Below are 22430 nucleotides of genomic sequence, written 5' to 3'. Positions count from 1 at the left end.
AGTGCTCGGCTTCTTTAAAAGAGGTATAGTCACAAATTAAGTGAAGTAGGGAAAATACCCTTGAAGAGTGATGCATTGCATAGCATAGTGATAGCCCAGGATAGAAGATTCCTTCAGAGTTTTTGTCATCTTAACCCCATCTGAGTGGGGGTAAATTCCAGCATTTTAGTGGAAGTAGAAGGTTCAGGGAGTATGAATGAGTCTCAATGTTGGGGCTGTTTTGATTTTTTCACAAGGTAGGGAGGCCAGGTTGTTTTCCATGTATCAGGAAATTAGGTTGACACCAGCATCAGAACCACCATACAGGTCCTTGAGCTTGTCCTATTGTGCTATTGTGTACGGATGAAGAAAACACCCTGCTCAGTAATGGAAGTTTTAGGGCGTTTGAAGAGGGGATTTGTGTCGGGGGGGGGGGGTTTAGGGGGGGAAATCATGGTATGCAGTCAGCCAAAGTTTCGGCTTTACAGACTTGTATAGCATTTCTGGAACAATGCACTCCATTCCACAGGTGCACAATATACTGCCTAGAAATAATGCACAGTGTACCCCAATTCTACAATTTTGCAATAATTGGCCACAGATAATCAGGGACGGCATTTCACCAAAATGCCAGGGGTAGCGGAAGTGTCATCACATGGCCCTTGACCGCTGATGACATCACAGGAAGTGATGTCATTTGATTTCACCTTGAAGTGACATCACGGGAAGCGATGAAACACGACCTTTCAACCCATGACAAAATAAAAAGTGGCTTCACATAGCATTGTTCCTAAGTACAGTACGCAAAATATGGTTACGATATCACTAGAATGTGACATACATTTGATACAGGAATGGATTACCATACGTATCGTTAATATCAGTGTGTATATGCCCATATTACCAAATTACTGTGTATGCAGGCAGACATCCAAGGCCAAATGATGATGTGTTATTATATAGCGCTTACGCTTAAGTGCTTTATATAGAAGAAATATACGTACACTATCACCCAGCCTGTGTTGGTACTCATTTATCAACCTCAGAAGGATTAAAGGCTGAGTTGGTGTTTAAGAACAGACTAAATCAGTGACTTACCCCCTGAAGGGTGCCTGAAATAAACATTTAATGAGTCTAGCAATTATCGTATAAAGAAAGACTAATTGTTTGTTATTCCTACATTTTCTTATTCAGAGTCACTTCTCAAAGTGTTACACTTGTGGAACTCCCTTTTTTTTCTTTTTTAAACGAGGCCTGAACAAGAAAGCCATCCACTCCAGAAACAAATAGCCACATGGTGCTGGCCACAGCCCAGGAGTTTACATCTAAAAAAAAAAAAAAAAGATTTAAAAAAAGAAATCTTTTTTTTCTTTTTTTAGAGGTAGTAAGGGTGACCACAGGGGTAGCAAGGGAGATCTTAGGGGGTCGCAATTGCAACCCATGGCGATCCACAAATGACGCCCATGCAGATAATCCACAGACATCCCAGGCTGGTCAGATACCTCAGATGTTAGCACTGATTTTCATCTTGTTTTGAATAGAAGATTGAGCCCTGTTCAACTGAGCGCTAGGTTAGTCAATAAGTAACTATTGTTGCAATAAAACAGGATTGGAAACAATTGTTGGTGTTATATATTATTGTTAGAAGCCGGCACGCGTTTGACCCTTGGGGGTCTTTCTCAAGGCGTGTGGAATATTGTCCAGTCATTGCTGGGAGGTTGTAGAAGTAAATCCAGGGTGCATCTCCTTTTAGTGCCCCGGTATGGTCGAACTACCAAGTTGGTCCTGATTTGGAATAGTGGCCCGGTGTCCACGTTAACGCCCAATTTGGCGTGCTAAACACATATGCTAATTAGCATGATCTGTGAGTCCTGTTGGGCTTGTGGTGTTTGCAGTATCAGCAGTCAAAGCGATCTGATTTTATCATGACAGAATTTGAGATGCCATCAATAAATATTCTGACAGATTCAAATTAAGCATTCATCAAAACATTTGAATTCATTTACCTTTTTATAATATAATTTTATTGGATGAAATTATGGCATAGAATATATATTGTAAGTGAGGTAGCCATTTGTACTCGGAAGCATGTGTATTCTGATTGCCACTTGTTTAAATCCTGGAAAAAGAAGCTTGGATGTCATGGTTATCTTCAAAGAGCTTTGTGAATTTTTTTGTAAACTGGTACCAGAGGCCGCAATGCAAATAGAGAAATAACTAAATACACTGTGGATAGTACCCATTATCTAAATTGGTCACAGGGGAAACGAGAGCTACTGGCAGCACTCTCTAAATGACCATTTGTAACAAAACAGCTAGAAGACATGCGAAGACTCTCCTCCCCTGTAGGTGCATCCCTGAAAACCTTCAAGTAACTAAAGTAAAACATTTAAACCATTTTAAAAAATTGACGCAAATCTTGAAGCTTTTAAACTAAAACCAGCCCTTACTAATCAAACCGCAGAAGCGTCCCTCCTCTTTGCCCATCACCCATCACATCAATAATCATTTTAATTCAGAAGAAAACGGCATGTAAACAAATATAGCACAGCATCGTACCTGCAGCAGGAAGACCCTCAACAATATTGGGCGGCTCCAGCATTGAACAGCATGAGATTTCTTGCAAGCATTCTTTGGTTCTCAAAGCTTTCAGAAATGGGACTGGAAGCGTAAACGTGGATTCTGGAGTTTTATAATTGGCAACAGAGCAAGTAGATAAAACTGTGACTTTTAAATCCTCCTTCTTGATACAACTGAAAACCTGCAAATTAAATATGTGCTTCGGTTATGGAAAATGTAATACAACCCATGCTCAACGTAGCTTTTCAGCAACCAGGCAAAACTGATATGTTGGTAATAATCAGAAAATAAAACGTGAATATGTTGTCTCTACTCTGCTTGCAAGGTGACCGAGAAAGCAGTAAGGTTGAAACTTATATAAAATCCAATTGCACTGCAGTATAGAGGTCGTCATATGCAAGAGCACAGATTTGATATACAAGGAATGGTGTTTGTGTTCTTGATAGGTTATGGAACATCTGATACACAGAGCAGGTACAGCTCCAAGACAAAAGCAGACCTGGTTACCAGTGTACACACTACCGGAAAGGTCTTATCTAAAATGTTGCATCTAGCTTTAAAAGTCAAATCTCCAAAAGAACAATTAAGACAGATTGGAAACCATTCAGAGACCACTTCCGAGTTATTTTGCGATGAGACATTGATAACATTTCAAACATTTGATGTCAACAAAGCATTATCGCAAGGTTCTGACGGTAAATGTTAATGGTAACAAAGTGACATGGGATGAACCAATGCGTTCTGTAGGAAGGTACGCGATGGAATAATCATAATCCTATTAATATAGAATGCTCACCAAAGGGTAAATATACATGTTTATATTGGCAGAGGTTATACTAGCAGGGAACAGAGCTATTTGGCTAATGTTTAGTTTAACAGACTACAACAATAAGCTTTTATGCCTCAGTAGACCAGGTGAGAATGCTAGATGTGCATGTTAATCACTTTTCTAATTAGGAATCCTTTTGCAAAATCATTACAAGTTGTTCTCTCTCTCTCTCTCTCTCTCTCTCTCTCTCTCTCTCGTGTGATTTTTGGAATTTAAAATAAATCAAAGTCAGGTGCTGTTCATCGATAGGATACTGAACAAGACAGCCCTTCATGGACTATTTTATCTGTGCAAATTAAGAACTATACTCTAATGCTTTCCATTATTTGTACGTTATTATATTTGGAGTCCTGTAAAGGTGCTCAGAAAGAGATTTTCAATTCAAACGTGATTGCACAGATGAGACCTCTTCCATTTGCACTTACTTATTAGGCTTTTATACAGACCCAAATCACCAGTATGGTGGTCTCAAAGTGCCTATCCTTGTCCAAGGATACCGAGGATATACCGAGGATTCCCAGCCGGACGACGGGGAATATTCATGAGCATGTGAATCCATGCCAGACCCCATGCTGGAGAACTAAGGATCTCTGCCTCAATACCAGCAAAACTAATATCCATCTGATTGGAACACCTGCTCCCTCCTCCTTCCCATCTCTCTGCCCTCCCTCATTGGGCTCTCCCTCCAGTTCCCTCTCCTGAGCCAGAAACCTTGGAGTCATCTTTAACTCCTCTTTCGCCTTCCTCCCTCACACTCAGGACATTGCCAAGAAGTCCCACTTTCTTCCTTTTCTCACTTTCCCCCAGAAACTCAATGTCTTCCGCGCCCCGGTTCTCGCTAGGCTGGACTATTACAACAGCCTCCTCCTGAATCTAACGTCTTCCACTCTGCGACCCCTTCAGCTAATCCAGAATAGAGCAGCAAGACTTATCCTTGGCCTTAGGTCCAGGGACTGCATCTCACCTGAACTAAAAAGTCTCCACTGGCTCCCGGTTGCTGCATGGATCAAATATAAATCCCTCTGCATCATCCACAAGGCTGTCTGGGGCCGGGGACCACCATCTACAACTCCCTCTCACAAAATACTCTCATTCAAGACCTCTTCATTCCTCTGGCACCAACTCCTTATGTGTAAAGTGTTTAGGTAAACAGAGAGCAGGAGGTCGTTCTCTTTCCTGAGCTGGATCCCACCTATGGAACTGTAGAAAAGCAGATTCCTAGGAGACTTCTATAAGGTTCCTCAGGTAAGTTTTCTTCTAGTTACATGTTAAGATGATACAGAGAACCACTGGGTCCCATCACCCAGGCTAGGCTACTCCAACTTCTCACTCCTGGAACCTTCACGACAGCATTCACACCCAAATATTCTTTCAGGCACACCAACATTTTCTCGGCATCATCATGCACCTGCATTCACTGCAAGAACTATTTAACAGGCAAAACAAAGAGGATTCTGGGAGTCTCTTTACCAGCACGAACAAAGCCCATTGACCTGTTCTTGGGTGGATGGCCCCATGGAGAGTCTCAACCAAGTCTTAAGCTCACTGTCCCTTTCACAGAGAAGAAATATCCCTGCATATCAGTATTTGTCCTGCCCAGGGGCAGTCCAGCACCGAACAGGTCAATGGGCTGTGTTCGTGCTGGCAGAGAGACTCCCAGAACCCCCTTTGTTTTGCACTATACAACAAGAACCTCCTCCCCCTTTCTCTGCGTCTTGAGCAGGACATTTTTAAGTTCCGAAAGATCCTCAAGACTTTTCTCTTTTTCTCCTCGTTCTCTTCTTCCCATCTCTGCTAATCTCACAGTTGCTGTGACTGGTGTCTTGGTCCCTTATGCATCCTCGGGCCCCTGACCAAACGCACCCAATTTCCCCAGCTTCGGTCTATTTCAGCACTTGCACTGACACACCCTTCGCACTGAGTCTCACACATTACCACCCATGTGGCCCCTGACTGCACAGCACTTACCTTGCACTTCATCTGTGGCTCAACCCCAAGCACTGACACCTCAGCACCTACCCCACTGCCCTCATTCTGCTGCACCTGCATGTTCTGACAAGGCATAGCAGGTTTGTCTACCCCTCTCCCACTGTATTTAATATTTTTTTGTATATGTCAATTGTATTTGCAATCCCATGCTCTCTCCATGTTGCCCTGTGGGCGCTTTGAAATTGAATTTACTTGCTGTAGAAGCTTCTAACAAGCAAACAAAATAAACTATATTGAAGGGGAACACGATATTGGTTGGAGTTCAAGTTGGACTTCATTTGCTGCATACTATACATATGTGACAAGTTCAAGGAACTGACCTTGTTAGAAGGAGAGGAGGGAGACCAAGACCCCTGTCTCTAAAAGCAGGGAGGGGCACGTCCCTGCTTTTTTGCTTGCAAAAGTGGAGGTAATGTTCATTCATCTACACCCACTCCTTTACGTGCCACTATGTGCTCCATTATTATTTACCAATAATAGGTCCGGAGTCATTGTGGATGCAAGATCTACAACATAGTGTTAAATAGCGTCTCCAAGGAAGGGTAAGCTGGGGACAAACACCTGAATGGAATCCCCTTTATTTCTCAAACAAACGCTTAAGGAACATAATTTCAAATGAGTGAATGGCCAACTGCATTAAATTCACCTTGCTACAGCCTGTAGCAAAGGGGGTCACTGTAGCTTATTTTAAAAAATGTGGCAATGTGCCAGATTGCAGTGAGGTACTGATAAACACTGAAAGAGAGAAGTCAAGATTCTTCGGGGACATGGTTCTAGTGAAGGGCCAGAAAGTTTACTAGACCCAATCAAAGCAAGACGTTGCTTTCGATGCAGGATCTGGGAATCCATAAATCATGGAACTGTGTCCATAAAAGTCAGACCTTGCTTCAATTGAAAATGAGCACTATTCATGTTCAAGGTTCTTTGATAGGTACATTAGCCTAGCGCCTTGTTGGAGAAGCTGACAGTGTCAAAAATCTGTTTATGTGTCTCTTTAGCGACACATGGGCTGCCAGGCCCGCACATCATGCCCTGAACACCGGGAGAGTGGCCCCAGCAAGAAAACATAAGAAAGATTAAGTGCCAATTCAATGTGATAAAGTGTGTAGACCCACTGACACTAATGTGACAATACATTATCTGGCCTGCAGTCTGTGTGAATAAATGAATTAAATGTGAACAGTTCCTTTGAACTTTTGAGTAAACTTTGCTTGCGGTCGTCATCCGTTTACATTCTTGTAGATCGTCTGGATAGAATCCAACAGAAAGATATGTCATCTCAGGTGCATCCTTAGAAACAGTTCACAGTGTTTTGATGGCCTGTCCTTTCATGAGGTTGGGACAACGAAGATGGAACATTTTTCTTATATCAAAAACATGTGTAAGCAAACGAAGCATTTTCTTTTTCTAATAAAGGATCAAACAAAATATGTATGGCTATTGTTAACCTGATTTTTTTTTTTACAACCACTACATTGTCTTGCTGATCAGTGCATTGAAATTGAATAACTGTACAGTGTTAGGTGCAATGGACAGTTTGTAGTGGGGTGAGGACTCATTGAGGAATTAGATGTTCTAATGATTTTTTCTTTTAACCTTGTGACTGGTTTTAAGACTCTGTATGTTTGCATGGTTTGATTTAACCTTTAAACAAGCAAACATTCAACACAAATGACTCGACATGTCATCAATGTATGAATGAAAAGCAAGTCTGATATCCCCAGAGGAGCTTTAAGGGAGAGTGAGAGGATGTATCAGCGGAGGAGATGGGAATAATTATGCAATATTACAAGTGAAAAAGGATGTGCTAAAAGAAAACAAAAAACGCATTCTTTAGTTTAGTCCAAAGCTTAAATTGTAAATAAAAAACAAATGAGGTCAACCAAACATGTAAAATTGAACAGCTTATATCAATTCAATTTTGCGGATTCATACATCAACAGGACTTTGAATAGTATAGGTCTCTATTTTCATCACATGGCATAGCACAATTAAATGGGAGACAATGTACTATCCAGGTCTTTAACAGAAAACGTACAAGTCAGACCTGACATGTCGCAATATAGAGTCAGAAACGGACTTTGCATTTCTGCCATGCTGTCAATAACACCCAACACTTTAATTTACCTTTTCACACCATTGAAACTGCTGATCTTCAGCGACATGGCATGTACACTGGCAAAGAAGTGTCTGAAAAACAAACGTAAAAGAATAACCACTTAGTCTTGAAAAGTACTGACATATGATATATAACTTAGATTCTGGAAATGTCAACAATCTTCTTGCACTTGCCAATGCTATAGAAGTATTTACACCAGACCTGGTGTCAACATGTATTCACACAGCTCCTAATAGTGACATACCATCCATAGCAGAGTTCAAAAACACTTAAAGAAAGCTTCATAGCATTGAATTTTTAGGTGGTGTGGAGAGTTCCCACCGTGCGGACTGTGAACCTGCCACCTTGTAACATGCAATCTCTGAACGTGGACATGGAAACCAGGATATATTTGACGGCTTTTATTTGTACAAGTGCCCAACAAACGTAAAGTGACAGGAAGCTTGACAACAACAATAAATACAAACTGCGTCAAACTTATGAAGCTAAAGTGCTGGTAAGGAGGTCAAGATAAAGGTGACTAAACAAAGTGTCAGTGTCTAAAGCGAGATTCAGCACCAATAAGATCGAGGCCAAAAAAGTAAGGACTGCAACTCTTGTCCAAAGAGAATTCTCAGTAAAGTGCTCAGGTTCCAAATTTCAAACTAAATCAAAACCTGTGGCAACAAGAGTCAAAATGTTTAAAGTGCTCCAAGTGCTCAGACCAAACACATTCACTCCCAAAGGAGAGAGTCTTTGCTCAGCCAAGTATCTCTGAGAAGAGCAAGGTCAGTTCCTGAGATTCTTTTTTTGTGGCTCACGTGCATACCGATTTGTTTTTTGGGGGGACAATGGAGTGGCCAGCCAGATCTCGGTCTCCTAGGCATTTTTGTAGTGGTTCCCTCAGTTTGAGGGACTTGCCAATTCCTGTGCGCCCAAGTATTAGGGTTTTGCTCGTCAGTGAGCTTAGCTGGATCTATAAGCATTTGCTTGAGAAGCGTGGCTTTACCCATACTGCCATCATTCTCCCCCTTTCAAGAGGGCTTGTAGTTCTCGCCTTTGTCTTGGGTAATCATAGGCTCTCCCTTTAACTCTAGGTCATGGGCAGTGAACTCCCCTCTTAATCTCAGATGTCCAGATTCTATCCTCCTCTTTATCATTGCCTCACCTTTTACCTTCTGGTGGTGGCATCTTGCCTTTTCAAATATACACTGTCCACCTACATCCACCCCGCCCCCCAACTCCTTGGTTGGTCTATCTTTCTACAAATCTCTTTAGTGATCTCTCTTCACCCCTCGCTCGCAAGCCTTCCCCTTTCGATCTCTCTCACTACCAGTCTCTTCAGTGATCACAATCCTCGGTCTCCTTCTTCCCCTTTTGATGGTCTCTGTAACTTCAAGTCTTCCCAATGATAAAAACGGGCAGGATGAGCAGTTGGACAATGTCCTGAAGTGAGGTAGTAGGCACCTTCTGTTGTTCAAGGTGACATTAGTTTGGATTCATTTGACAGTGTTGAGACCATCCCAGGCAAATGGGTTTGATGGCAAGAAGCATATGGGCTCCTGGTAATTTCTGTAGTGTAAAGTAACTTCTATGCGGTGAAGTTGAAGTTGGGTAGGTGTATAGATGGATAGGGCATTGGTGTTGGTCCTCCAGTGAAGTTAGTTGAAATGTCAGGTAAGTAGCAGTTTTCAGAAGGATAGAGGTGTTGGGGTGGGGAGTTGAGGAGGTTGGTTGCAAGAAGGAAGAAAGAGTACCCTGCATGTCTTTTCTGGTGAAGGTTTAACCATGCTAGTGCATTATTACTGTATCACAGTATTTCAGATGGTGTGGAGTGTGGGAATTTCCTTGTGATGGATTCCAGGTTCTTTTGTATCTTTTCAGGATTCAGAGCAGTCGTTTTGCTGCATTTTGAATTCTTTGTAGTTTGCTGAGTAATCAAGTGAAAAGCTGCTGGCGCAGTAAAGTCTTGCTATTACCAGTGAGATAACTGCCATAGTGCCAAATGGACGAAGTAGCTCCTTACAATGGCGTTAACTTGCGATCCTAGTGTGAAGTTTCTATTCATTCGGATTACAAAATTCCTTACAACAGGAGTAGGCAGTGGGCTAGGGATTGCTCCATTTTGAATTGGTTGTGCTTAACTCTGTTGGAGGTCATCTAGGAATCCGGGGGAAACGCATGTGTTGAGGTCAGTTGTGTGAAATGTTGGGTCGTTAATGAGTTTGCAAACAATCTACATGCTGTCTTCATAGTTGAAGCATGCAAAAGCCATCTTGTCAATGGAATTCTTGAAGGGGGCGGGTGGTCATATAATATGTTGAATAGAAGACCTGAGAGGCTAGAACTTTGAGGTACTCCTAATGTCAGGATTCAAAGACACTTTAAATGTCTTCTAGATGTCTCTAATGCTTCTTTATTAACATTCTCAAATATAAAAATGTAGGGGGGCGCTGCCGGCAGCGAGCTGATGCAGGCGTGAGCCTTTGCTGTTCCTCTGAGGCCACCGGTATCCTGCAGTCAAGATTCTGTTTCCCTGCTGACATCCTGATATTATTTGTATAACCAGCGATAGTGATTCGCCTCTGCTGTCTTTCCTTCCGCCTCAGACTGAAATCAGTGCATGGAAGCACTGAAAGTCAGCCCCGGGGCCAACGGGGGGAAGATCAGGCCGGTGCAATCTTCTTGAAGGGCCCTCCCGCCTAGCAGCCAGAGAGGGAGGCAAGACAGCCCAGGACCCCCGGACGGTAGGGGACAGAAGTGGGCGGTGGAAGAAGAGGTGACCTGCAGTGTGCTCGTATAAGGTGTGGGGGCCCGGCAAGGGCCATCACCGTGTGGTGCTGAAAAGAAAGCAGAATGGGCCATTGGCGGGGCACACACAGTAATCGGATTCCCAGGGCCCACGGTGGTGGAGAGGGGGCCGTGACCGGACCCGCAGTGGCAGTTAATGGGCCAGCGTGTGCAGAGGGAGGCCAACGTCGAGCTGCCCGAGAGCAGCAGGACCATAAGCGGGAGAGCAAAGAGAAAGACTTGGCTGCAGCGGTGTGCATTCTAGGACATGGCCACATGCAGTTGGAGGGCGCACCGGTCTGTATTTGTATTTTATTGTTTATATAGCGCTTTACTCCAAAGCCCTTTACAGCACAACAACCAGAAAACATCAAGCATGGAACATAGAAGCAATAAAATATACATGAATCAAACCAGAAAATAATATAATATGGAATATAAGCAACGCGAGTGCCGGGCCTGAGGCGGGGAGCGCCTCCCACAGGGCAGCTGGCCGCTGCCAGACAATTTGCTGCAGCCTGCGGCATTGAAGCTTTACAGCAGATGCTGGGGCAGACAGTGAAGACCCGACATAGGGCTACACTCCAATTCTGCTAGCAGGGAAAAGAAGGTGAGGAGCAGGCATACAGGGGAGCACGCAGGGGAGCATGTGCAGTGGAGCAAGGAAGACCACTCTGAGGCCTGGACTGCTTACTGGTCAATAAGTGAGTGGTACATTGTACCTAAATCCCTGTCTTTCCACACTTCAGGAATGGCATCCCTTCCGCTCTGGACTTAACGGCGGGAGCCCCCTGCACTGATAGCAGCAGGCAGTGGGGGGCCAAGCACCCTGAGATTACGCGCTCCCCAGGAGTGAATCCACAGTGAAGCACATAAATCGGCTCTGCACTGAAGGTAGAATAGGCATTGCTCAGGACTTGCATCACTTTCCTTGAACGGCAAACTGCAGGTTTTATCCTCCCTCACAAACAGAGCTTTCAGGCCCAGTCACACATGAGGAGGTAATGTACAATCAGTGCTTCAGTACCGTAATTCCAGGGGGCCAAGTTAGCCAGCGGACCTAAGTGGGCATAGTGGCACCTGGTTGGGCTGGGGCAGTTGGAGGTGAATGTATTATCCAACCTCCTGCAGGCTCTTACCAGGAGGGTGAGGGCTGGGACTTGCTGTGGTACCTCATAAGGAGAGTGGAAGATCCAGAGGGGACCTGCCAGCAGTCAAAGCCTACTAGGACATGAATGACGCAGGCGGAGATAGTAAAGGACAAGGCCAGGAAGGGGGCCATGCAGAACATGATGGACCGCTACACAGTGAATATCCCTCCACCCAGGATCCTCAAGTGTGAGCGAAGAGGAACAACGTATATCGGACAATGAAGACACGCTCAAAAAGATGTAAAATACAGTTGGCTGCGGTGTCCCAGAAACACCATTGTGGAAAACCAGGGCACGTCACAACGTAATAACATGCGGATACTCGGGCTGCCGGAGAAGGAGGAAGGGCCCAGTATGGAGTTATTTCTATAGAGCTAGCTCGCAGACCTCATGGTGCCCAAAAAAACTCTCCAATTTCTTTTCAATTGAGTGGGAACATCGGGTCCCTAGAGGCCACCCGGCACCTGGAGCACACCTGCGCACTGTGATCGTGCATCCATTAAACTATAGGGATCAGCACACTCTCCGACATATGGGAAGGGCAACCGGCCCAACTACATACAATGGGAATCAGATTGGCTTCTTCCCAGTTTACACAAAGGCGGTACAGCTTGCCAGACAGTCCTTTGACTATTAAGAAGAAGCTGATATCACTCAGCATTAAATATGCACTTTTCTTCCCGGCTTTGCTCAAGGTCTATCACAAGGGCACAGTACATTTGTTCCACAACCCTAAGGAAGCCTGGGACTGGATGGAGACATATCCTGTCTGGGCCACGCCCTGGATCACCAAGAGATTGACCTACCTCGGGCTCCTATCGTGAATCGTCCCTGTCCTTGTTTGACACACAAGGATCAGTTCCGGTTGAGCTGGGCAGAGACGGGATTGGACACAACAAAGTGGGCTGAATATGGGGGGGAGGGGTGCATCAGCTGGACGCTATGCAGTGGGGTGAAGGAGGAAGATCAATGGTTAATGTGGTGTTCACATTGAAAAGTTGGGATCTTATAGATGGAAGCCTCGGGCAGAGGTTGCTGGGGCCTCGGCTGGCTCCAGTAGGCGACCCCGAATATTTGTTCAAAGGTTGCTGTGTGCTTAGGTGCTCATGGGTTCGGGCAACAGGTGCTTCTAGGGAGGGGTGGGGGATGGCGTACAGGGTGGCATTTCCGTTTACACTAAAGGTGGCTAACGGGAGGCGGGGGGACTGGGTGGTGTGGTTCAACGAATGGAGCATTGGAAGTGGTTCAAATTTGGGAGGTTTCTCTATGTTCTGTCCAGAACAGGGTGAAGGGGGAGCGCCCTCTGTTATAACACTGTGTTCGTCTCATATGTATGGGGGGGAAGATGGGCCTAGGACAATTTCTTTTTAACATGGAATGTGAACAGGTTTGAGTGAGGTATTAACAGAAAACTGGTATTACATTTATTTCTTTACCGGCATTTAACCGGTGTTGTCCTTAGTGAAACCCATTTGGCGGGATCGGAATGTTACTTCTTTAAGCGTCCGACCCATCGCACGGCGATATGCGCTGTTTTTTCTATGGGGGCGAGGGGCACTTTGATACTATTACACAAGCAGATTCCCTTCTGGCTTCTGGAGGTGTTGCATGTTCCAAGGGGGTGATTTGTGCTGTGACTGGTGAAATATGGGGAGAGGTTTGGGGAGTGATGCGTGTGTACGCCCCTGCACTCATAGCACTGGAATTACTGAACAAAATACATGTAGCGCTTTGGCGTAACCAGGTGTGTCATCGGGGGTGATTTCAATGATGTCATGGACCAAGCGCAAGATCGCATGCACACTAGGGGTAGACAGGTTGCATAGTCCGGAGGTGTTATGGGAAGGTGATAAGGCAGTCCTACAGGGTGAGATGATCTCCCTAGTTACAGCTCGCAGAGCTGCTCATAGACAGGTGGTGAGGGAGGCGGAGGAAGAGGAGAGGTTGTCAGAGGAGAGATACTTGGAGCATGGTACCCCGAGCAGGAGAGAGGAGCTCTGCAAAGCACAGTAATGACTCCGGAATATTTAAGAGTCTAAACCTTTCTCCCAAATTGTACAACCAATACCTGGTACCTCTCGCCCACCACATTGCTGCTCTCTGCCCCAACTTCCAGTGCTATGCGGATGCTACCCAGCTTGCCTTCAGGCTCCCTTCTGCCGCATCTTCTCCTTCCCTTATCCCTGACTGTCTGGCTGCAATCCCGGAATGGAGCGCCAAAGATTTCTGCCTGAATGCCAGTAAGACAGAGATCCTCCTCACCGGCACACCTGCAGCCCTCTTCCCCTTCAACTCTCTGGCCGGCCTCCCTAGTCCCTCTTCCCCCTCCCACTTGTGAGGCTAAGAACCTCAGAGTTATCTTTCACTTCACACTCTCCTTCTCTCCTCACATTTCCAATGTCACCAAGAAGTTAAATTACCAACTGCACCTCCTCAGAGGTATTCTTCCTTTCCTCTCCTTCCCCCAGAAGCTCACTGTCTCTAGAGCTCTGGTTCTCTCTAGGCTTGACTGTAACAGCCTCTATTTAAATCTACCCACCTCTACTCTCCGTCCTTTGCAACTCGTCCAGAACAGGACTCCAGAACAGGACTGCAAGACTTGTCCTTGGCCTTAAGCACAGGGATCGCATCTCTCCAACACTGAAATCTCTCCATTGGCTCCCAGCGGCTGCAATGATCAAATTCAAGACCCTTTTCATTGTCTACAAAACTTTCTGGGGCCTGGGACCAATATACCTCCAGCTTTCCCTTCAGAAGTATCTTCCTTCTCAAGCTCTTTGCTCCTCCACCTCTAACTCCCTGAGAGTCAGGAGTTTTTCTAAGCAGCGAGTTGGTGGCAGATCTCTCTTCTGCTGGCGCTTCCCTCTGGAACAGCCTCCCTGCCTCTCAGAAACTTGAGCAGAACAATCTCCGGTTCTGGAAGCAACTCAAGACCTTACTCTTTGCTTCTGCCTTCCGTCTTCCTCTTCACTGCTGTTCTCCTGTCCGATACTGCACTGGTCTACCTGGCTACCCTCTGAAACACAGGCCCAGGTCCCTGCCCTCCAAGATGCACACCTGCACTGCCTCTGGCATCCCACTTGGGCTGTGTCTGCAACTATACAGCCCCCTACTTGCACGTAGCTAAAACTAGATGTCTGCACTTAAAACACCTTGCACTGCCACTTGCAGGCCTCTCTACTTGTATGTCCTCTACTATGTTTCGCACTTCTGCTCCCCTGGCACTTTCCCCTATCCATCTACCCGTACTTGCGCGGTCTCAATGTCACTTGGCCTAGTAAGATCGTTGTCTTGTTCTCCCTTGGTTCCCCCCCCCCCCGCCTTGTCACGCCTTAAAACACTTTAGTATAGGCGCGCTATAAATAACATATATCAGAGGAATGTGAAAAAGAATGTCCGGGGTTGTTTGGATAAGATGCAAGCGGGTTAGAGATTTTAGAGGATGGGTTTTTGTACAGGGGGTTTATTGGATCTGGGTATGAGAGATTTAATGGGAAGGGGGAGGCAGATGTATTGTAACCTACCAAGGCCTCAGGGATCGCGTCCTCTTCTTCCTCCTCGGTACAGTACCGTGCCTCACCTTGGATAATCTCCCAATCATAACCCCGATCTCCCTCACCCAGGTGGTCCTCCACCACTGGTCCACCCCGAGGAACTGGATCCAAAAGGGATGGCCGTGTCCTGGCCACCTGGACAAGGTATTCCTGGGATCTAACTCGGAGAATACCTTCAGGTTTCTCACAGCATGCTGGAACCGGAGAATTGGGTGAAGGCCTTACTGTTATTCGGGGAAATTGGTATCTGGGCTCGAATAAGGATGATACAACTGAAGATGCTGCATAGGAATTATTACTCTTGCACTGCCTTATTCAAATGGGATCGGGCAGCTCACGCTGGGTGTCTCAGATGCGAGGAGGCAGAGGGGACCTTTTTTCAGATTCTCTGGGAATACCCGCAGGTTTACTGCTTTTGGCAGAAGTGTTTGGATAAGGTCCACTCTGTTTCGGGATTGGTAATACCTAGGAACCTGAGACTACTACTTTTCTTGCAGTGTGGGGGGAAACAGGCTTCACTAGGTTTGAGAAACTGTTTGTGACTATGGAAGTCGGACTGATGAAACAAACTGTTGCAGCATAGTGGGGGGCAGCAGACCATCCGAGGTTGGCCAAACGGGTCACTGACATGGGCTGTTATATTTTCCTGGAGAAGAGAATATACAATGCAAGGGGCTGCCCTGGGAAATGGGAGACGATTTGAGGAAAATGGGATGGGGAGGTTAGGGAGCTGGCCTTTTTGATTGTGAACGCTTTGTGTTGTTTCTGGATGATTCTTCTTTGGACGGTGTTTCCCAATTTGGCAGTGTCATTCAATCGTGTTGCAATATTATGTTTCTCTTATATGTGGGGTTGTTCTTAATTCTGTTTCTGTGCAAAACAATAAAGGTGCTGGTAGCTGCCGTTGCCCAGAAGGAGACCTCAACACCAAGCCTCATCTGCTCTTTAGGACCATCTTTGGTCTTCCAAACCGTTGTGTTCATAGTCTTTTTTTCTGCAGCCGGGCACCCTCTTGGATTGCAGAGCCGCAGGAACCCTGCTTGGCTGGGATTTTCTATTGTTTGCGTTTTCCTCACTTATGCTTTTGCTTCTTGCTTGAGCAATCATGCCTATGAAGGCAGTTTGTCCCTAATTTCCGTTGTTGGGGTTGTCATTGGCCAGGGGTTCAAGTCCCTGGGAGGTCGCATCCTGCAAACTGCACTTGAAAAGAAGCTTTGTACGTACCAGCTTGTTTAGCCTTCCTGGAACTGGCTTTTCAGGAACCAACACTGTGTACGTACCTCAGGTGGAGGGTTATTCACAATACTTACTCTCAGGGGGGGGGGTACCCGCGGTCAAGACTACTCACAGGGTAATCTCTACCACATGAAATGTACACTAACACTTGCCCATTATGTACAATCCATTTTATTGAAATGTGTCCCAATTCTTCTTCATTTACTTTCTCAAACACTCATTAATGTCACATGTAAGGCACCAGTTGGCCTGGGGAGCCAAACGTAGTTCCTGGCAACTGTTGGTGTTTAGATAACCAGGCAAATTTAAGAGATTAACATTTTAAAATTATATATGACTTATTATAGAACATTGATTTTGTACCTTTTAAATGTAAATGCTGTACGCATTACCACACAGTGCGTATTTGAACACATCCTATACAGCCAACTTCATTGCTGAAGCAGCAACTGGGTACACGCTGCCACACCAACTTCATACAGATTAAAGCACACACAAAAACTGGATTGTAAAAACTGTATAATGACAAGGATATCAAAAGCTTCACATTTTTGTCATTACACAAATTGTAAAATATAAACATTAATGTAATACTGGACATATGCATGAAATAAGATACTACACACTAAAAATAGTGTATGGAAATATACAATGTACTGTGTGGAACATACAAAAGTACGAAATCGTACCAACAATACAAAAATGGTGTATGCAAAACATACAATTTCATCCAACTTCGGAAACATTTAAAATATGTAGATTTACTTTTAATTAATAAATGATGTACTAATGTTATTTAATCTATGAAATGTATACACTTAACGTACAAATACTACATAGCAAGCGTACATTATAAAATGTACTGTAAATGCTTTAACATTTATGTACGCACAATGCATTCTAGCATGATTTAGTTTATGATGTTTGCATTTCCATGCATCCAACTTTTACGTACAGCTAAGCATGAAAACACAGTTTTGGCCCTTGGGAACAAACATACTGAATTTAATAAATCACTTTTTTTTTTTTTACATAATTCCGTTCCTCTCATGTACCCCATGTTATTGCCTCCAGCGTGTAACAATATTACATCATGCATTTTGCCACTCGCATAATCAACACGTTTCTCCACTATTTCCTCCCATTTTCTACCAGGATATCTATGCCATTCAAACACTGACATTCTCTCATGGTAGTAGTGTAAGCACTTGTCTTACATAACGTTCAAGATAAGAAACACAGGGATCACTAATAATAAACACCTCCTTTTTCGACATTAAAAGAACAATTACAAAATACACATTACACATATTTAGCACGTAAAAAAGGAATATATTATAGACATTAAGTGCAATATACTAAAATTTTAATTAACAAGTTTTATATACACATAACTCTTATTCAATTTTTAATAAATTACAACAGACACTTCTACAAGTTGTGTGTACAACTTTTAAGTTTGGATTAAATGCGTACTTGCATATATGTTATTAAGCAGTTAATTTTAACATATGATGTACCAGCATGTAGTTATGTTCATATTTGCATACCCACGAGCAAAGAAAGAAAAACTGTGTGCACGCATACTGTAAACCACTCCCATGCACTTATATTAAATAAAAGAAAAAATGCACTAACAAAAAACACATAACTACCACACTGGATAATAATAAAGCATGCTTATATATGTTTTAATTAACCGGCAATGCCACATTAATAAGGACATTCAACTGTAAAGTATGCTTACACTGTTTCACACACTTGGACCCTGATTTTCAAAGCCTAGTATCTTCCCATTGAAAAACCCTTTTGTAAATCAGGCCCTTTATGCCCAATTCCACTACAAAGTACTATGATGCACTTATTTTTCCTCATACGGACATGAAAACAATGAATAAAAGCACAAGCATAGTGTAAACTACGCCCATGTTGTTACAACAACATACACGTAATGAGCTGCACTGCTTATGCTGTTTACTGAAAAAGTAACAACACTCCTCTGCTGACTATGCAGACCAATTAAGATACAGAAACTCTCTGCCGCACTTGTCTTACAACAAACGAACATGCCATTCATGCGGGAAAACAAGCCCACCAAAATGATTGTACAAGACAGCAAACAGTGGGGACGCAAAGTAAGTATACCTTTTCAAAAGTGTTTACAAATAAATGTAAAAAATGGAAACTTGTGTTAACATACTGGGGGGTGACAAGCCTTGTTAGTAATTGGCGCTGGCAAATCACGTTTGTCCACTTTCTGTGCGGTTTATCTAGGCACCAGTTATGCGTGCGTGGGTGGGGAATGCACGCATCAGTCAAAGGTTGTTTCTGTACATGTTTATTATGTACTAAGTAACATGTGACAAATTCTGGCAATGGTAGCCATACGGGTGAAACAAAGAGCCGACGCACGTTTCGACCGTAGTCTTTATCAAGGCAGACACAGGTTAGTCGACATGGATGTCAGAAGGAAGATATTGTGGTCAGAGGGCCTCCTTGTTAAAAGTGCCTGCTCCAAGCTGGATAGCTTATCTGTGAGAGTGTCTCCGTGGCTCCATCCGACGTTCAACATACATGTTTAATTTTTTTTATTGCAATGAATACATACTCATGTGTTAACACTTTTTAAACAAAACAATTCACAATTTTATAACAAAGGGAAAGCTTTTCATATGATTGTGTATGCATGTCTAAATCGCAAACGGTACTAAAACACATAGCATGTACATAGGCACAAGTGAATTTTATGTATGCAGTTTCATATTTCAATCATATGTATTGCATCTCCATACAAAGAAATACTAGTGTTTCAAATTAATCTATGAAAAGCTGCTAGTGTTTTAATACAAATCTATACGTACTTCAATACAAACACTAATAAAGTAGATGCATATAAGTCTATTGTATAAAATGATACACAACAAACATACGCATGAATGGAAATGCATACAAATACATCATTGAAGTAAATGCTAATGTTGATACTGAAATAAAAAAAGCACAAATACAGTATATAATTATACATTTATTGGTGTACAAATGATATACACCAAATATGTATACATAAATAGGAACTCATAATATAACATTCTAGTATATGCTAGCGTTTGGATTTATGCTTTACAAGGAACGTAATTATTTCTATTTTTACTTTTTTTGTTTAAAGGAATTATTTCTTATTACAGCCAACAATTGAGGATTTGCCTCGCCCACGGCACAGGTTAATAAATGTATTCTAAACAAATATGTATTTACTAGTAAATAAATAACACACTTAGTGTTTGCAATACTTTTCAAAAAAGTAAAGCCAATTAAATGTTTAAAGGGAAGCTTTGCAATACTGTTGCAAATGAAAAAGTGTGTTATAGCGGGAAAATATGTATGAACATGTAAGGAACGTAATACAGTATATATACACACAATTTCATTGGGGTACAAATATTAACACAAATATATATGTGTAACTATGCTGCAAATTCCAAGTACGGGGTTCGAAATTCAGGGAAGCTGGGAGCTATTAAGCTCCTGCTTGTAGTCTAGAAGAGCCTGGTTTGCTTGGCACCAACAGCTACCAGGAGCTACTTTTGGCTCCCCATGCAAATCGATGCGAAAGAAACACACCTATGTGAATTTAACTCAGTGCCTTTGGGACAAACTATAAATACGCAGTAGGACACATGTATACAGCCAGCGGAACTCTGCCACAGAAGGGAATCCAGGCCCTCATGAGTATCTCTCAACCGTAGCACTAAGAGCCTGTGAGTCAGCCTTATAGTAAGGGGGCCACAGGGACATGTGAATATGCTCATAAGCATATGAAAAGTACTTTTAAGTACCAACATAGTGGAACTAAATAGAAAAGGCAAATGTGGTGTAATTTCCATAACAGGAGATGTCAGTTGGGGGAAACATGGGACCAGTATTGCCTAAACCAAGAGACATTGCCAAAAGAACAGAAGGGGCAACAGTGGTGTAGTTCTCTTGAATTCAAGTCAGTTGGGAAATACTTAGAACACGCATTGCCAAGAGTCAAGAGAGATTGATAAAAGGAAAAGCTTGAACAAACTTTCAGAAAATTGGATAGTTAAGAGTGAAGGAGAAAGTGAGTGTGCAGAGAAGCCTGATCAGGATATCTGGTAGTGAAACCTTTTTAGACAAGGATGCCTGGCAGGAGACTACACCAGAAGATCTCAGCGAGCCAAAAGGGGAATATTCCTGGTATGAGAGTAAACCAGGATATCAAGAATTTACAAAGCATCTTTGTGTGATACTTAAGGAGAAAGTAATGTATAGAGAAGCCTGATAATGATATCAGGTAGTTAAACTTTTTTGTACAAAGATACCTGGCAGGAGAGTACACCAGGATATCAGGAGTTAGAGTTGATTAGTTTCCTAGCAGGTGAGTCTGCCAGGAAACATACTTTTTTATTTTTATTTTTGTACTTGTAAAGCGCACTACAGCCCATAGGCATCGAGGCGCTGTTGCAAGCAAATGTCTTAGTTACAGACTTATGGAGGATCGCTCATGGGTTACAGAGAGCAGAACCTGGGCATAATGAGCAGGAGACAGGTACAAATGTATAAGAAAAAAAAAAAGAACATCATACACAGCAAGGTAACAGAACATGTATGCAAGTTGAAGTGGCAAGACGGCCAAGCAACAGCAGGGGGCCTTTATACAAAGAGCCAGGTTTTGACGGCCTTCCTGAAAGCTGTGTGTGACTCAATGCTCCTTATGTGTGTAGGTTGGGAGTTCCATTGAGACGCGGCGATGAAGGGGCAGCTCGAGCCTCCAGCGCAAGACCTGGAGATCTTGGGAACAGTGACCCTGTTAGAGTAGGCCGTTCTAGTAGGCATGTCCGTGATGGGTTTAGCAAATCTCTGGGAAAGGTACAGGGGTGCAGTGTTGTTGAGACATTTGTGTAAAATGGCGAGAAATTTGAAGGTGATGCGTTCCTTGATGGGAAGCCAATGGACTTGTTTCCTGGTGGCAGAGATATGTTCCCTTTTTGATATGCCGGAGGGCGTTATTCTGTATGGTCTGAAGTTTTATGATGTTTTTTACGCAGGTGCCAGCCAGGAGGGCATTGCAGTAATCTAGCATTGATCCAATTATAGCCCTAGCTATAGTGACGCAGTTCTCTTTGGACAAGAAGGGTCTCACTGCATTGATCAATTTAGCATGATATGATGCCGCGGAAACAATCGCATTGACTTGTCCGCTTATGGTGAGATTAGAGTCTAAGAAAACCCCAAGTGTTTTGACCGCCTCTAGCACCGGGATAGGAGTGCTGTCCATGGTGAAGGAGTTGTATCTATCGTCCAGTTTCTTTAAGGTTGGCGGGCCCCAATAAGAAGCAGTTCCGTTTTTTTCCCCGTTGAGGCAGACCAGTTTTGAGCCATTTAGGTTGGAATTTTGGAATAAATGGAATTTAGTTGTTCCAAGTCAGTGTTGAGTCGGCGGTGAGGGGGATGAGCACCTGCGTGTCATCTGTGCAGTTGGTATATGATATACCTAGCTCATCCAAGAACTTGAATAAGGGCTTCATGAAAAGGTTGTAGAGGGTGGGAGAAATGTAGGAACCCTGCGGGAAGCCACATTTGATGACATCTGGTTTTGCGCATGCTTGGTCTGAAAAAACTTTCATGACTGCCCTGGAGAAAGGAAGCAATCCATTCAGTGGCCTTTGAGGAGAAGTTGGCCGAGGATGATAGGAGGCGGCAGAGGGTGCTATGATCAACCAGATCAATACTGCCGATAGGTTGAGAAGTAAGAGGAGGGCCGGTTTTCCCACATCTCTGAGGTCATCAATCTGATTTTTAGGGTCTCGAAGCACAGTTTCCGTCCCATGTCCTGGGGGGAAGCCTGGCTGGCGTAGACCAAGGAGGTTATTAGCCTCGAGGAAATTTTGGACCTGAAGATAAGCTGCCTTGTCTAGTACTTTTAGAAGAAAAGGGACCGTGCTAATGGGCCTATAATTTCCAGGGACGGTGGGGTCCAGTGCTGGTTCTTCAAAAGCGGCCATACCCAGGCTTCCTTAAGAGATGCTGGGACAAGGCCCAAGAGAAAGAGGAGTTGTTAAAAGCGGTCAAGACAGAAGCCAACGTGGGGGCACAATCTTTGATGAGCTGTGCAGGACAAACGTCCCCTTTACAGTTGGACAGTTTAATAGTTTCGAGAAGGGCAAGGACCTCCTGTTCATTCATTTCTGTGAAGGAAAAGG

At 43.8% G+C, this 22430-nt stretch overlaps 1 protein-coding gene across 1 annotated transcript in view; it reads right to left on the bottom strand.

Moving 5' to 3' along the window:
- The window catches only part of PSMG1 (proteasome assembly chaperone 1), a 210805-nt gene that overhangs the window by 45545 nt on the left and 142830 nt on the right, over positions 1–22430 (bottom strand). Inside the window, exons 4-5 of the mRNA XM_069636068.1 lie at positions 7505–7567; positions 2539–2740 (exon numbers count right to left, since the gene is read on the bottom strand). Coding sequence (XP_069492169.1) covers positions 2539–2740; positions 7505–7567 — 265 coding nt within the window. The remainder of the gene's footprint in view (positions 1–2538; positions 2741–7504; positions 7568–22430) is intronic.

The sequence above is a fragment of the Ambystoma mexicanum genome, chromosome 7p, assembly GCF_040938575.1.
Source record: "Ambystoma mexicanum isolate Mex_15411 chromosome 7p, UKY_AmexF1_1, whole genome shotgun sequence".
Lineage (NCBI taxonomy): Eukaryota > Metazoa > Chordata > Amphibia > Caudata > Ambystomatidae > Ambystoma > Ambystoma mexicanum.
Note: the sequence above shows the minus strand (reverse complement) of the source record. Positions and strands in the feature narration are given on the sequence as shown.